Below are 14444 nucleotides of genomic sequence, written 5' to 3'. Positions count from 1 at the left end.
TCAGAGTACATATTTAAAACAACCTTTCCAGTTCAAATTTAAATGTTCTTACCACAAAAGGAAAAAAAGATAGCTTTAGGAGGTAATGGTTTTGTTAACTAACCTTATTATGGTCATCATTTTGCTATATATATTTGTATCAAATTATCTTGTTTTCTTTACCTTAAATGTGTACAGTGTTATATGTCAATTTTGTCTTAATAAAACTGAAAACAAAAAACACAGGAAAAAGCAAAGGAGGCACTACAATTCACAGAAGATTTGACCATCAAGAAATCTAACTTACTTCACTAATCATAATATTCTCTGGTGAAATAAGTCAAACAGAGAAAGACATGATCTATGATCTCATTTATGTGTGAAATCTAAATAGCCATACAAATGAATTTACATGGGAAACAAAAATGGTCACACAGACATAGGAAACAAGCTTATGGTTACCAAAGGGAAGACGGAAGGTGGGAGGGATAAACTGGGAGCTTGGGATTAACAGATACAAGCTATTACTACTATATGTTAGATAGCCAACAAGGACTTGCTCTACAGCACAGGGGATTATAGTCATGGTCTTGTAATAACCCATAATGGAGTAAATACCGAATCACTATGTTGTACAACTGAAACTAACATGATATTATAAATCAACTATACTTCCGTAAAAAATAAAGTCAGGACTTAGATATATTTAGCTAAAACTAAGGGTCTTTGGGGGCTTCCCAGGTGGCACTAGTGGTAAAGAACCTGCCCACCAATGCAGAAGGCATAGGAGACAGGGGTTCCATCCCTGGGTTGGGAAGATCCCCTGGAGGAGGGCATGGCAACCCACTCCAGTATTCTTGCCTGGAGAATCCCATGGGCAGAGGAGCCTGGCGGGCTGCAGTCCATGGGGTTGCACAGAGTCGGACACGACTGAAGTGACTTAGCACACACATGAGGGTCTTTGATTCTGTTGCAAGACAGACGTAAAGGCCACCGGAATTAAATACAAGAACAACTATAATAACAATAAAAATAAATTTTAAAATAGTAGAAAATTTTTTGTTAATTTTTTCCCTCTGTTAAGAGTATACAGGGGAGCACCTCTCCTCTGTAGACAGAGAAAACGCACTGGGGTTGGCCCCTTGCCTGTGGGGTGCCCGACCCCTCCTACAGGAGCATTCTCCCGGGGCTCTGCTTGCTGCTGCCCCAGGAGGGGGCCTTCTGATCTGCCAAAGGTGGCTAGTGATGGGTCTGTGACCCAGAGCACCCCATGTGCCCGTTCAGAATGGAGCTTGTAGCAATGGGTGTTCAGTTGCGACAGCTGTGTGTCAGTGGCAGCAGTGGCTGCCTGGACGGTTGAATTGTCTTTATCACATCACTTTCAAGGCGTGCCTTCTTTTCCTCGGTTTCCAAGTTTGATTTCGGGGCTGTGGAGAGAAGGGCTGAAAGTGTGAAAAAGTTTCTACAGCAAAAGCCGGAGCGCAGAAGGCCCCCCAGGGCAGATAAAGAGGCCCACGACATGGCGAACAAACTGCGCAAAGTGAAAAAATCCACGGAGAAATCCAAGACAGTGTGCGTATGCAGCTCAGCACATTGTGCTGGGAATGCCGAGATAGTCGCACGTCGGAGGCCACTGGCTGTACGGACGAGTTCGTTGTCACTGGGACTTGTTTGCTGGCCAGTTCTGTGCTTGGAGAGCTGTGTGTGCGGCGGGCCCCTCTGCTCGGGGCCCTCATTCTTGGGGTCTAATTCTGACTCCTCTGGGTCTGAAATGCACCCCCCTGCCCCCATCCTCATGTCTGCAGTGACGTCCTTCTCGAAGTGTCCACAGCTTCCTTGGGTGGCCACAAAGTTCTTCTTCTTGGAACCTGACCTTGAGGCGCCCTCCTACACTGCAGCTGGCATTCAGGCTGCTGAGCTCGCCCTCACTCGCCCTTCCTTCTGGGCTGTTGTCCACGGGCCAGCTTGTGTGGGCTTTGCCCTCGCCTCTTCGAGTGTGCTTCCTGCTGCTCTCATCCAACAGGACCCTGCACACGCCTCTCCCTGGGGCCGCGTCCCCCTGCACTGCCCGTAATCCTGGGCCCTCGGTTCCCTGCCCCAGAGCTTCCGCGCAGCAGCTGGCATCCTCCCTGAGGCACGCCCGCCCCCTCCCCCCACCCCTGCTTGGCCTTGTCCCTTTCTCCCAGGCCCATGCCGCACTGCAGTACTTGGTGGGTCACTTGAGATGCATGCTCTCTTTCTCCTAAACTGTCGCTCCCTCACAGCAGGGACCATGCATTTTCCTCTTTTTATCTCCAGCGGTTATTTAATGTGCGGTCCTGCTGCCCACCGCTTACAAAATCAATTACATTCTCACAAATGTCGGTAGAAAGGAAAGGTGCTTTTAATCAGGATGCCGGCCATCTGGGAAGAGGGCGGGCTGAGCTAGAAACACCTCTGAGATCCCGCTCGGCCGAATGGCATTGAAACATGTATATTATCAAATGTAAAACTAATCGCCAGCCCAAGTTTGTTGCATGATACAGGATGCTCGGGGCTGGTGCACTGGGATGAACCAGAGGGATGGGATGGGGAGGGAGGTGGGAGGGGGGTTCAAGATGGGGAACACATGAATACCCGGGGCGGATTCATGTCAATGTATGGCAAAACCAATACAATATTGTAAAGTAACATAAATAAATTTAAATTAAAAAAAATGAAAACCATTGAGCAACTAAAAAAAATAAAGTAAAAATAAAGGGAAGGAGGGGAGTCATTTCAGTGACTCCCTGAGATGGGGGGTCAGTCGCCGTCCCCTCCAGGCTTGAGGACGCCTCGGAATCTTCCTCTGGATGTTCTCTTGTTGACATAGTTTGGTCACACAGTTTGCACGATTACTGAAGGGGAAGCTCAGGAAGAGGTCTGGTCACCTATTAATGACTGATTCTCATTTCTTCTTCTCTGGTCTCTGTAGAGAACCAGTCAGGCAACAGATTGTGTCCAGACTTGAAAGGTGTGCTTAGGCAGAGATGAGTAGAGCCTGGGGCGCCTGGTTAAAAGTCAGAGACAATGCTGCTGCTGCTAAGTCACTTCAGTCGTGTCCGACTCTGTGCGACCCCATAGACGGAAGCCCACCAGGCTCCCCCTTCCCTGGGATTCTCCAGGTAAGAACACTGGAGTGGGTTGACATTTCCTTCTCCAATGTGTGAAAGTGAAAAGTGAAAGTGAAGTCGCTCAGTCGTGTCCGACCCTTAGCGACCCCACGGACTGCAGCCCACCAGGCTCCTCCACCCATGGGATTTTCTAGGCAAGAGGACTGGAGTGGCTTGCCAGTGCCGACAATACAGCTCTGCTAAGTGACAAGGCCAGGACTTCATGCTAAGGGCTTCCTGCAGAGAGCTGCGTCCACAGGCCCAGCGCACTGCTGGGCAGGGCACAGCCATCCATAACTATTCTGCAGTGAACAGGAGTTATTCCCTGAAAGTGGAGACAGTTTTCAGAGCGCCTCTGACCGCGCTCTCTCATGTTCTAGAGCAAGTTAGGATTTGCTGCTGACGCCCCGTGTGCCTGCCTCCCGCTGGCGGTGCTCGTTTCCTTGGTTATGACAGCAGGCGTTGGCCTTTTCAGTCTCCCGTCTTCCAACAGCTTTTCTTCAGGGCTCTAGGAGTCATGGTTTCAAGCTGGATTACTGACCAACAATTCCAACTATCAGAGTAAGGACAGTGTTTCTGTGAACTAGGAATGCTGCTGGCCATCTGGGTACACAGAGGGTGTTGCAGCTCTCACCACTGCAGCCACCCCAATCCCCCGACTGTGCTCTTGGGGGGACTCAGGATGGGCAAGCCCAGGACACGGGCCCAGATGTTAGCTGAGTACACATCAGAGGAGTGACTTCAGGGAGCCCAGACTCTTGCATCTTCCTGTACATCAAAGGACACTCAGTTCCCTAGCTTGAGATGTCTGACTTTCTTTAACAGTGATCCTCTGATGTTCTGACTACCTGTATCCTGACTCCTCCCTCCCCCCTTTGGAGCAGCCCCTCAGAGCATCTGAGACACCACACGGGGGCCTCCGTTAACCCTCTGCCTGCGCTTTGCTGACAGCCCAGGCCTGCTCACCCTGGCACTGCTGCAGGGTGAGGGGAGTAGCAGCGGAAGGGAGCTGGCGGCTCCTCTGCTGCTTGGTCAGTGTTTCTCACCCAGGAAATGGAGTTAAATCGGACACTCCTGAGCACACGTTCTCACAGTAGGAGCCACGTGCACAGTCAAGAGTGTCTACTGAAAAACAAAGTGCGGCCCACAAGCTGAGCATTTATTCATTTGGCAGACATTCTGAGGACATAGACCCAGGACACAGCACCTCAGATAGCTCTGGGGGGCTGCCTGAAGAGGGAGGGGAAGGGCCAAGATACGCAGGAGCTTTTACAACAAAGACCAGTGAACATCACAGGATTACTGTTCACTAGAGAAAACTAGACTTCTCTAGTTAATGAATGTAGGGCTTCTCTGGGTATGAAGATACACGAGTCTGGGCCCCATGAAGCCGCTCCTGTGACGGGCACTCAGCTCTCTGGGGCCAGTGTCATGTGCTTTCCCATCCTGAGTCCCCTCTGGGCTCACCGGTGGGGGGATGACTGCAGCAGCTGAGGGTTTGCAGTGGGCAGCAGCTTCTCTCCTTCACAAGAGACAAACCAAAGAAGGACCAGAGATGTGTGTGTCTGTGAATGGTGGTTCCCGTGAGGAGTGGTGGATGACATGGTCTGACACTGGAGTCCAAGCCAGTGTGTTGGGGGTAGTGTCTTAGGTCTGGTCCCCACGGGGATCTGGACCTCATGCAAGTGATCTGTTGAGGGGTGTGCTTGTGAGGGGCCCACAGGAAAGTGAGGGCAGAGCGGGGCACGGAGGAGGACGCGTGAGGGTGTGCCTGCTGCTGGAATGCTGCCGACCTGCCAGCACAGAGGGCTGGGGGTGCTGCAGAATCAGGCCAGCCTCGGGTGAGGTGGCTGATTTGTGCCACCACTCCCCAAGAGCCGCTGTACCTTCCAGGCGCTGCTCAAGGCTTTTGTCAGTGGAGGACAGTATTGTCCCCAGGACCCTTGAAATGCAAGTTCAGAACCTCTGTGGCATCTGCAGTAGGGAGGAGGGGCCTGCCCCCTGCCTGTGGGGCCTGGGCACCTCCCTTCCTGCAGGCCTGTCGTCCAAGGGCTTCGAGAGAGGAAGCAGCCATCAGTGTAGCAGGGGTGGGGTCCATACTGGGAGAGCTCGGTTGGCAAGATGGGGGCCATACTGGGAGAACTGGGCTGGCATGAAGCCTGCTAGACTAGGAGGAAGGAGGGGACACCTAGAGACAGAGGACTTTTCAGACAATGGACACAACTCCCAGAGGCTGATGAGGGAGAAGACTGGTTCATGGCAGTCCAGGTGTTCGTAGGACTGAATGTCTCAGCAATGAGGGGGATCCAGGAAGTCTTGGGCTTCCTGTGATAGCCAGATCTGACCGTTCATTACTCAAGATTTGTTTTTATTAAAACAGAGATGAATGAAGCCAGAAAAATCCCAGAAGAAGGGATCAAGGCCTACTCCGTGAAGCTGAGCATGATAACCTACTCAAGGTTCTTGAGAAGAACTTGGATATCCCTTGGGACTGCACGAAGGCGAACCAGAAGGCCATCGATGCTGAGGTCAGCCCCGGTGGAACAGTTCTCGGGGAGGTCACTCCACACGCTCCTAGCTACTACTGCATCTGCACAGCGCTGGGTGTGGCCCTCAGTGCCCACCTTTCCAGAGCAGAGCTCCCTGAGCACACCCTTCTGGCTGCCCCCGAGCCGCGGGCCTTCAGAGCTTGTGTGACAGGACAGGGTGAGCTTTACAGATGAGTTCTTGCTTGTTAACCGTTAACCCTGCGGTGCCTGCCCTTCCCTTACCTCTTTCTGTGAGACTGTTTTTCACAGTCCAAATTCTGCACTCCGCTCTCGCTTGCCTCCACTGAATATTTCAGTATATGGATCCAATACACTTGAAATAATTAACATATGCACAGTTTTTCAAATGCTGGAGCTTTTTTCTGCATTATAGTCAACACACGTCACCAAAAAGACATTGACGTATCTAAATATGGTATGCCATTTCTTCTTCAAAATGTTTTTTAATGCAAATAATGCATGTGTTTGGTAGACAAATTTGAAACACAAATTAGTAATAATAGAAGCCATGCCAACAGTCAGAAGTAACCACTACCCTTCCAGGGGAGCCTCTCATATCTTTGTGAGCATACGCGCGCACGCACACACACACACACACACACACGCATACGTATATGAGTACACACCGGCCATGAATGTGCTTGTATACATGTTCCATTGTGTGCATGTTTTGTAAATGCCTCAGTTCCCCTCTTTCTAAGGACCATCATCGTTTTCATGGCTTTGATAGCTCATTGTATGGTTGACTGTGCAGTGGAGGTTTTTTGCCTTTGGATTCTTAGGGGTTTGGTTTTTTCCTTTTCTTTTTCTCTCATAAGCAGTATTTATTTTAACGTATATAACTGTCTACCCAAATAGACTTACCCCTTAGGGCTGGGATATTTTTAAGGCTGTCTGAGGACAATTTACAGTGAGAAGGAAGCCTCTCAGACCATATAAGGAATCTGCTCTGCTTCTTGGAGAAGTCTCTCTCCCTGGGGAGAACTGAGGCAGAACTGACCTCACTCAGGCTGAAGTGACCTCCCCGGGGTCTGTCTGCTGCTCAATCAATACATCTCACCCCTGACATGGGATGAAACAGTGTGGGACACCCTACTCCAAGATTCTGGAATATTTCCTTAGTTAATGTTGCACCCACATAATGTTCTTTATATGTAGAGTTAATTTCAAATAATTGGCCACGTTTAGCTAAATTATTATATGGTGTGCCTGATATTTTCAATTCACCGTTTTCAAATGAGATTTAAATTAAAATGAGATGAGAGATGATCATTATCACCCACAAGTGGTCTTGCTGCTAGAGACTGCTGACTGATGCAGACAGCTCTGGGGTGCTGTGGACATCCTGTTATCAAGAATTCTCATGTATTTTCAATCTAGACACAATATTCACTTAGTGGAAAGTGATGCTTTATGCATTTTTACTGATTTGATAAAGAAGCAAACTATTCATAATGACCCAAATTCTGAAAAAAGGAAAATTTGAAGAAGAAACCTGTCTACAGCAATAAAGGTTCAGAGGAGAAATTATGAACAGTCAGGTATTTCTAGTTGAATTGTGGTGTTGAATCCTTAATAAATGAATGTTTCAGCTGTGTTTATAATTCCAACTTTCATTTATGACAATATGGCCTCTTTCCCTCTTTATGACACATCCAGTTAATGATATTGCACTTCTGGGGGACATGCAGGCGAGGATCATTGAATGTTTTATTAAGTATACAATATTTTACAGTAGTTTTCTTCACTGTATTCACTTTTTTTCTTCCTTTTTCTCAGAAGTGCAAATTACAAATTTGTTTTCCTTAGAAATTGCAAGTTTACAAATTTGCTTAAAATAGCATTTGTGAATGTTGACACCCACTAATAAAGGACAGCCTCTAAAATATCAAAACCTGGTCAGGCCATGTTATCTAACATCTTATACAGCCTTTGAGAATAACTTTCAAGAAATATGATTTTAGTTTTTTTGTGCCTTTATTGTCATAATGTAGAGTACACAGATGTGTAGAGTCATGTCTGGTTTTTTGTTTTATTCTAACGTATAAAGCAACCTGGAGAACAAATTTCATTATAATAGTTGCATGATTCCCACCTGCACTCAGGATTCTTTCCTAGCATTTTTCCTTATCCACTCTTGAGAGAAATAATAACCAGAATGCAATATGTTAGTCTTTTCTGATGCTGATATTTGTACTTCTGAGATGAGGTGGTCGTAGAGGATAGGTTTGGGTCTGAAAAGGCAGCACACGATTCCTAACCCTTCATGCTGCCCGGGGTTGACACAGGCCTGTCTGATGGGCCCACAGGCTGTCAACCGTGTCACCTGGTGACCTACCAGTGGAAACAGCTCCCAGCTCATCTCAAGGCTGATCTCGGCACCTCTAGAATATCTGCACAGTGTATGTTAGAATGAGAGTCCAGCAGAGACAATTTTCTATACTTCAACTGTGAAGCATTTGAATTTGTATGCAGTTTTTAGGAAAATTGAATTTTTCTGTCAAATTTGATGTAAAAAACTGGAGATAGAAAATAAATAAAGCTTTAGTTAGCCTGAGGGATGGGATAGTTCAGAAGGTTTTGCTAATTCCTGTTAAATCCATATGAATATTTACACTTAAAATATACTTAAATGGTAAGCTGATAAATGTAGGTAATTAAAGCCTGAGAAATGTCCTCTAATAAGACAAGTACATTTTGGGTTTGAGTTACTTGGCATTCTTTTCACCTGGCATTTACAGACATAACCTCAAACTTTAAAAAACAAAAAGAAACTTAAAAAAAAATACAAGCAATATATTTACTGATTTTCCTGATATCTTATATTCAGTTTTTAAAATTTGCATTCCAGGGCAAGATTGGAGAGAGTGATTTTGTGGGAGGCTGAAATGAAATGAAGAAAAGCCTTAGGAAGCTTTATGAAGTTCCTCCGGACTGCACTTACACTGAGCACTCAGATGTGGACAGTCAGGTAGGAGGAAGGGATGGGACTACATTTGGGGTGTGTGTGTTAATTGTGTGGCTGGGGCTGCTCCAGTGACACAACCATAGCCTAAGCAGCTTAAACAGTAGGAATTTGCTTTCTCGGAGGTCTGGAGAGTGGAAGTCAGGTATCAGGGCGTTGGTGGGATCGGCTCCTTATGAGTCCGTGAGGGCCTGTGTCCTTGGCTTGTAGATGGGCATCTGTAGTCCCCATCACCTGCAGATTCTGCCCAAATACAATTGCTCCTTTTACGAGGACTGTCTAGTGCTACACTCTCCTTATCTACTCGTTAGAAATAAGAACCAGAATGCAATGGTAGGCTTTTCTGGTGCTTTCAGGTGCATTTCTGAGCATTGTTTTAATCACTGTTAAGTTACAGAGTGAATCCTGTAATTTGATATTGCTGACTCTCTGGTGTTTCAGACTTTAATGAAGATCTTACTGTAGGAGACGAGAAGAGGCTAGAAGCTGTATGGTCTATTATGGCGGGGCATCAGGTACCAGCACGGGTTGATGGAGATTAGGCAGAGACAAGTGGTGGAGACACTCTTCAGGATGAAGCACATCAACATTGGTGAACTCTGAGGATAACTTTCCTAAAAGCACTGTCTTCATCCCTTTGGACTGAATGTCCCTGATAGCTTATAGGGAAATGTGCCTGATATCACCTCTCTCTCCCCCAGGTCCCTTCACTTACCAGGATGCTCTGCCTACACTCAGCATTTTTATTTTGTTCTTTCAATACATTTTTACATAGTTCATATACAAAGTATGTGCAATTGGGGATCCTGTCTGCTTTACCTTTGAGCTTCTCAGGTAGATCAGAAGTAAAGAATCCTCCTGCCAATGCAAGACCTGGGTTCTATCCCTGGGTCGGGAAGATCCCCTGGAGAAGGAAATGGCAACCCACTCCAGTATTCTTGTCTGGGAAATCCCATGGAGAGAGGAGCCTGGTGTGCTGCAGTCCATGGGGTTGCAAAGAGTCAGACACAACTGAGCAACTGAACATGCAAATGTAATCAGTTCAGTTCAGTTCAGTCGCTCAGTTGTGTCCGACACTCCGCGACCCCATGGATCACAGCACGCCAGGCCTCCTTGTCTATCACCAACTCCCGGAGCTCACTCAAACTCATGTCCATCGAGTCGGTGATGCCATCCAGCCATCTCATTCTCGGTCGTCCCCTTCTCCTCCCGCCCCCAACCTTTCCCAGCATCAGAGTCTTTTCCAGTGAGTCAACTCATCGCATGAGGTGGCCAAAGCATTGCAGTTTCAGCTTTAGCATCAGTCCTTCCAATGAACACCCAGGACCGATCTACCTTAGAATGGACTGGTTGGATCTCCTTGCGGTACAAGGGACTCTCAAGAGTCTTCTCTAACACCACAGTTCAAAAGCATCAATTCTTCAGCGATCAGCTTTCTTCACAGTCCAACTCTCACATCCACACATGACCATTGGAAAAACCATAGCCTTGACTAGACGGACCTTGGTTGGCAAAGTCATGTCTCTGCTTTTTAATATACTATCAAGGTTGGTCATAACTTTCCTTCCAAGGAGAAGGCGTCTTTTAATTTGATGGCTGCAATCAGCATCCGCAGTGATTTTGGAGCCCCCAAAAATGAAGTCTGACACTGTTTCCACTGTTTTTCCATCTATTTCCCATGAAGTGATGGGACCAGATGCCAGGATCTTTGTTTTCTGAATGTTGAACTTCAAGCCAATCTTTTCACTCTCCTCTTTCACTTTCATCAAGAGGCTTTTGAGTTCCTCTTCACTTTCTGCCATAAGGTTAGTGTCATCTGCATATCTGAGGTTATTGATATTTCTCTCAGCAATCTTGATTCCAGCTTGTGCTTATTCCAGCCCAGCGTTCCTCATGATGGACTCTGCATATAAGTTAAATAAGCAAGGTGACAATATACAGCCTTGATGTACTCCTTTTCCTATTTGGAACCAGTCTGTTGTTCCATGTACAGTTCTGACTGTTGCTTCCTGACCTGCATACAAGTTTCTCAAGTGGCAGGTCAGGTGGTCTGGTATTCCCATCTCTTTCAGAATTTTCCACAGTTTATTGTGATCCACACAGTCAAAGGCTTTGGCATAGTCAATGAAGCAGAAATAGATATTTTTCTGGAACTCTCTTGCTCTCTCTATGATCCAGCAGATGTTGGCAATTTGATCTCTGGTGCCTCTGCCTTTTCTAAAACCTGCTTGAACATCTGGGAGTTCATGGTTCACATATTGCTGAAGCCTGGCTTGGAGGATTTTGAGCATGACTTTACTAGCGTGTGAGATGAGTGCAATTGTGCGGTAGTTTGAGCATTCTTTGGCATTGCCTTTCTTTGGGATTGGAATGAAGACTGACCTTTTCCAGTCCTGTGGCCACTGCTGAGTTTTCCAAATTTGCTGGCATATTGAGTGTAGCACTTTCACAGCATCATCTTTCAGGATTTGAAATAGCTCCACTGGAATTCCATCACCTCCACTAGCTTTGTTCGTAGTGATGCTTTCTAAGGCCCACTTGACTTCACATTCCAAGATGTCTGGCTCTAGGTCAGTGATCACGTTATCGTGACTATCTTGGTCATGAAGATCTTTTTTGTACAGTTCTTCTGTGTATTCTTGCCACCTCTTCTTAATATCTTCTGCTTCTGTTAGGTCCATACCATTTCTGTCCTTTATCGAGCCCATCTTTGCATGAAATGTTCCCTTGGAATCTCTAATTTTCTTGAAGAGGTCTCTTGTTTTTCCTATTCTGTTGTTTTCCTCTATTTCTTTGCATTGATCACTGAGGAAGGCTTTCTTATCTCTCCTTGCTATTCTTTGGAACTCTGCATTCAGATGCTTATATCTTTCCTTTTCTCCTTTGCTTTTTGCTTCTCTTCTTTTCACAGCTATTTGTAAGGCCTCCTCAGACAGCCATTTTTCTTTTTTGCATTTCTTTTCCATGGGGATGGTTTTGGTCCCTGTCTCCTGTACAATGTCATGAACTTCCGTCCAGAGTTCATCAGGCACTCTATCAACATCTTTTAAGTGTATCATAATACACACACATACATATATACTCTACTTAGATATTCTGCTTTCTTGACATTTTCTGGTTTATACATTTAAATCAACATTTCTGATTATTGAAATGATCAGAGGGCAAAAGTATTATTAAGGCTCTAGAATTATATTGCTGTTTTTTCCCCCAGGATGGCTCTGTTTGTTGTGACTGATGTTGAGTATTGTGGTTAAAAAGTGGAGCTGTGAGTATAGGTCAGAGAGCTTCCTGTTTTCCACCCACCACACACCCCGGCATCAAGATTGCTGGGAGAAATATCAATAACCTCAGATATGCAGATGACACCACCCTTATGGCAGAAAGTGAAGAGGAACTCAAAAGCCTCTTGATGAAAGTGAAAGAGGAGAGTGAAAAGGTTGGCTTGAAGCTCAACATTCAGAAAACTAAGATCATGGCATGTGGTCCCATCACTTCATGGGAAATAGATGGGGAAACAGTGGAAACAGTGTCTGACTTCATTTTTTGGGCTCCAAAATCACTGCAGATGCTGATTGCAGCCAGGAAATTAAAAGACACTTACTCCTTGGAAGGAAAGTTATGACCAACCTAGATAGCATATTAAAAAGCAGAGACATTACTTTGCCAACCAAGGTCTGCCTAGTCAAGGCTATGGTTTTTCCCGTGGTCATGTATGGATGTGAGAGTTGGACTGTGAAGAAAGCTGATCGCTGAAGAATTGATGCTTTTGAACTGTGGTGCTGGAGAAGACTCTTGAGAGTCCCTTGGACTGCAAGGAGATCCAACCAGTCCATTCTAAAGGAGATCAATCCTGGGTGTTCATTGGAAGGACTGATGCTAAAGCTGAAGCTCCAATACTTTGGCCACCTCATGCGATGAGTTGACTCACTGGAAAAGAGTCTGATGCTAGGAGGGATTGGGTGTAGGAGGAGACAGGGACGACCGAGAATGAGATGGCTGGATGTCATCACCGACTCGATGGACATGAGTTTGAGTGAACTCCGGGAGTTGGTGATGGACATGGAGGCCTGGCGTGCTATGATTCATGGGGTTGAAAAGCGACACGACTGAGCGACTGAACTGACCACACCCCAGCTCCCACCCTACTCACATCTTACATATTGTGGAGCCTTTGTTACAGCTTTCATTTTTGTACAGTGTAGTCAAAATTACATAAAAGAGGAGAAGGAACAAGATAATGAAGGAATAGGATGGCGAGACCACTCTCTCCCCCACAAATTCATCAAAAGAACATTTGAACGTGGAGTAAAGTCCACAAAACAACTTCTGAATGCTGGCAGAGGACATCAGGCACCCAGAAAAGCAGCCCATTGTCTTTGAAAGGAGGTAGGAAAAAACAAAAGATAAAAAGTGAGACAAAAGAAGTAAGGATGGAGCGCCATCCTGGGAAGGGAGGCTTTAAAAAGAGAGAAGTTTCCAAACACCAGGAAACACTCTCACTGGTGAATCTGTGGCGAGTCTTGGAACCTCAGAGGGCCACATAACCCTCTATTTTTTAAGATTTTTTTAAAACCCACAGGTTACTGGCCAAATGGTAACTCCCAGCGGAGAAGCAGTGCTTACGGCTGCATATGCCATTAGCAAGCGGGGGCTAGGAAGGGAGGAGCTGGCTGAACTGCTTAGAGAGAGGACTGGGCTTGAATGCCACGAGAACAATCTGAGAGAACTGGGGATAGCAAAGCAGACTGGGATAGCAGACTGGAAAGCTCTAACCTAAGACTCCGCCAGCCCACTCACAGAACAAAGGGCTGAGCGGAGCAAGCTGGCTGCAGTTGGCCCATTCCCCATCCCCCGCCGAGACAGGCAGGGAGGTCAGCCAGAGCCGGATGGGGCAACCGCGGCCCCAGAAAGGCATCCAATACAAACTGCAGCAGGTTTGTTGCTAATTAAGACTTCTTGGGCTCGGGCCGGTCGATATCCACCTGAGAAGGTACGCTGGTTGTACACCCAGAAAACCGAGTGGCAGGGACTGGGGAGGCGATAAGTCGCAGTGACCGCGCTCGCCAAACACCTGGTCACCTGAGCTGCTCGGACCGGGGAAGGCACAAAATGCAGGCCCAACCAAGTCTGTGCCTTTGTGGAGTACCCGAGAACCTGAACTTCAGCCACTCAGACCTGGGAAGTGCATACAACCCAGTACCAGCTTTGAACAGTTCCCGGCAGAACAACCTAGAGCCTGTGCAGTGTAGACTGGGACAACACATGCGCTGTGAGCGGGGGCAAACCCAGTGTGGCAGAGACGCTGTAAGCACTCCCCACAGACGCCAGAGATATTTGTCTGCAGTGTTCCTCCCTTCCCAGAACAGGACTGAACAACTGAGCCTTAAAAGTGTCCACCCGCACCCTAGTGTCAGGGCGGAAATTAGACACTGAAGAGACCATCAAACAGAAACTAAAACAGAGGGAACCACCTTGGAAATGACAGATAGAGAAGTCTAGAGGCTACTCCAAGAATAAGACCAAAAACCAGAGGCAAGAGGCTTAAGCCTGAATCCTGAGAACACCAGAGAACTCCTGACTCCAGGGAACATTAATCGATAGGAGCTCATCAAACGCCTCCATACTGACACTAAAACCAAGCACCACCCAAGGGTCAACAAGTTCCAGAACGAGACATACCATGCAAATTCTCCAGCAACACAGGAAAATAGCCCTGAGTTTCAAAACACAGGCTGCCCAAAGTCACTCCAAATCACTGACATCTCATAACTCATTACTGGACACTTCATTGCACTCCAGAGAGAAGAAATCCAGCTC

General features: G+C 46.7%; 1 protein-coding gene across 1 annotated transcript in view; it reads left to right on the top strand.

The window, feature by feature from the left end:
• The window catches only part of LOC129557430 (putative ATP-dependent RNA helicase DDX60), a 60548-nt gene that overhangs the window by 28437 nt on the left and 17667 nt on the right, over positions 1-14444 (top strand). Inside the window, 5 exon segments of the mRNA XM_088838343.1 lie at positions 1394-1551; positions 5491-5638; positions 8048-8077; positions 9090-9197; positions 9994-10008. Of these exon segments, the coding sequence (XP_088694469.1) occupies positions 1394-1551; positions 5491-5638; positions 8048-8077; positions 9090-9197; positions 9994-10008 (459 nt within the window).

Source organism: Moschus berezovskii, chromosome 7, assembly GCF_049115385.1.
Source record: "Moschus berezovskii isolate FMDL1 chromosome 7, NW_MosBer_1.0, whole genome shotgun sequence".
Lineage (NCBI taxonomy): Eukaryota > Metazoa > Chordata > Mammalia > Artiodactyla > Moschidae > Moschus > Moschus berezovskii.
Note: the sequence above shows the minus strand (reverse complement) of the source record. Positions and strands in the feature narration are given on the sequence as shown.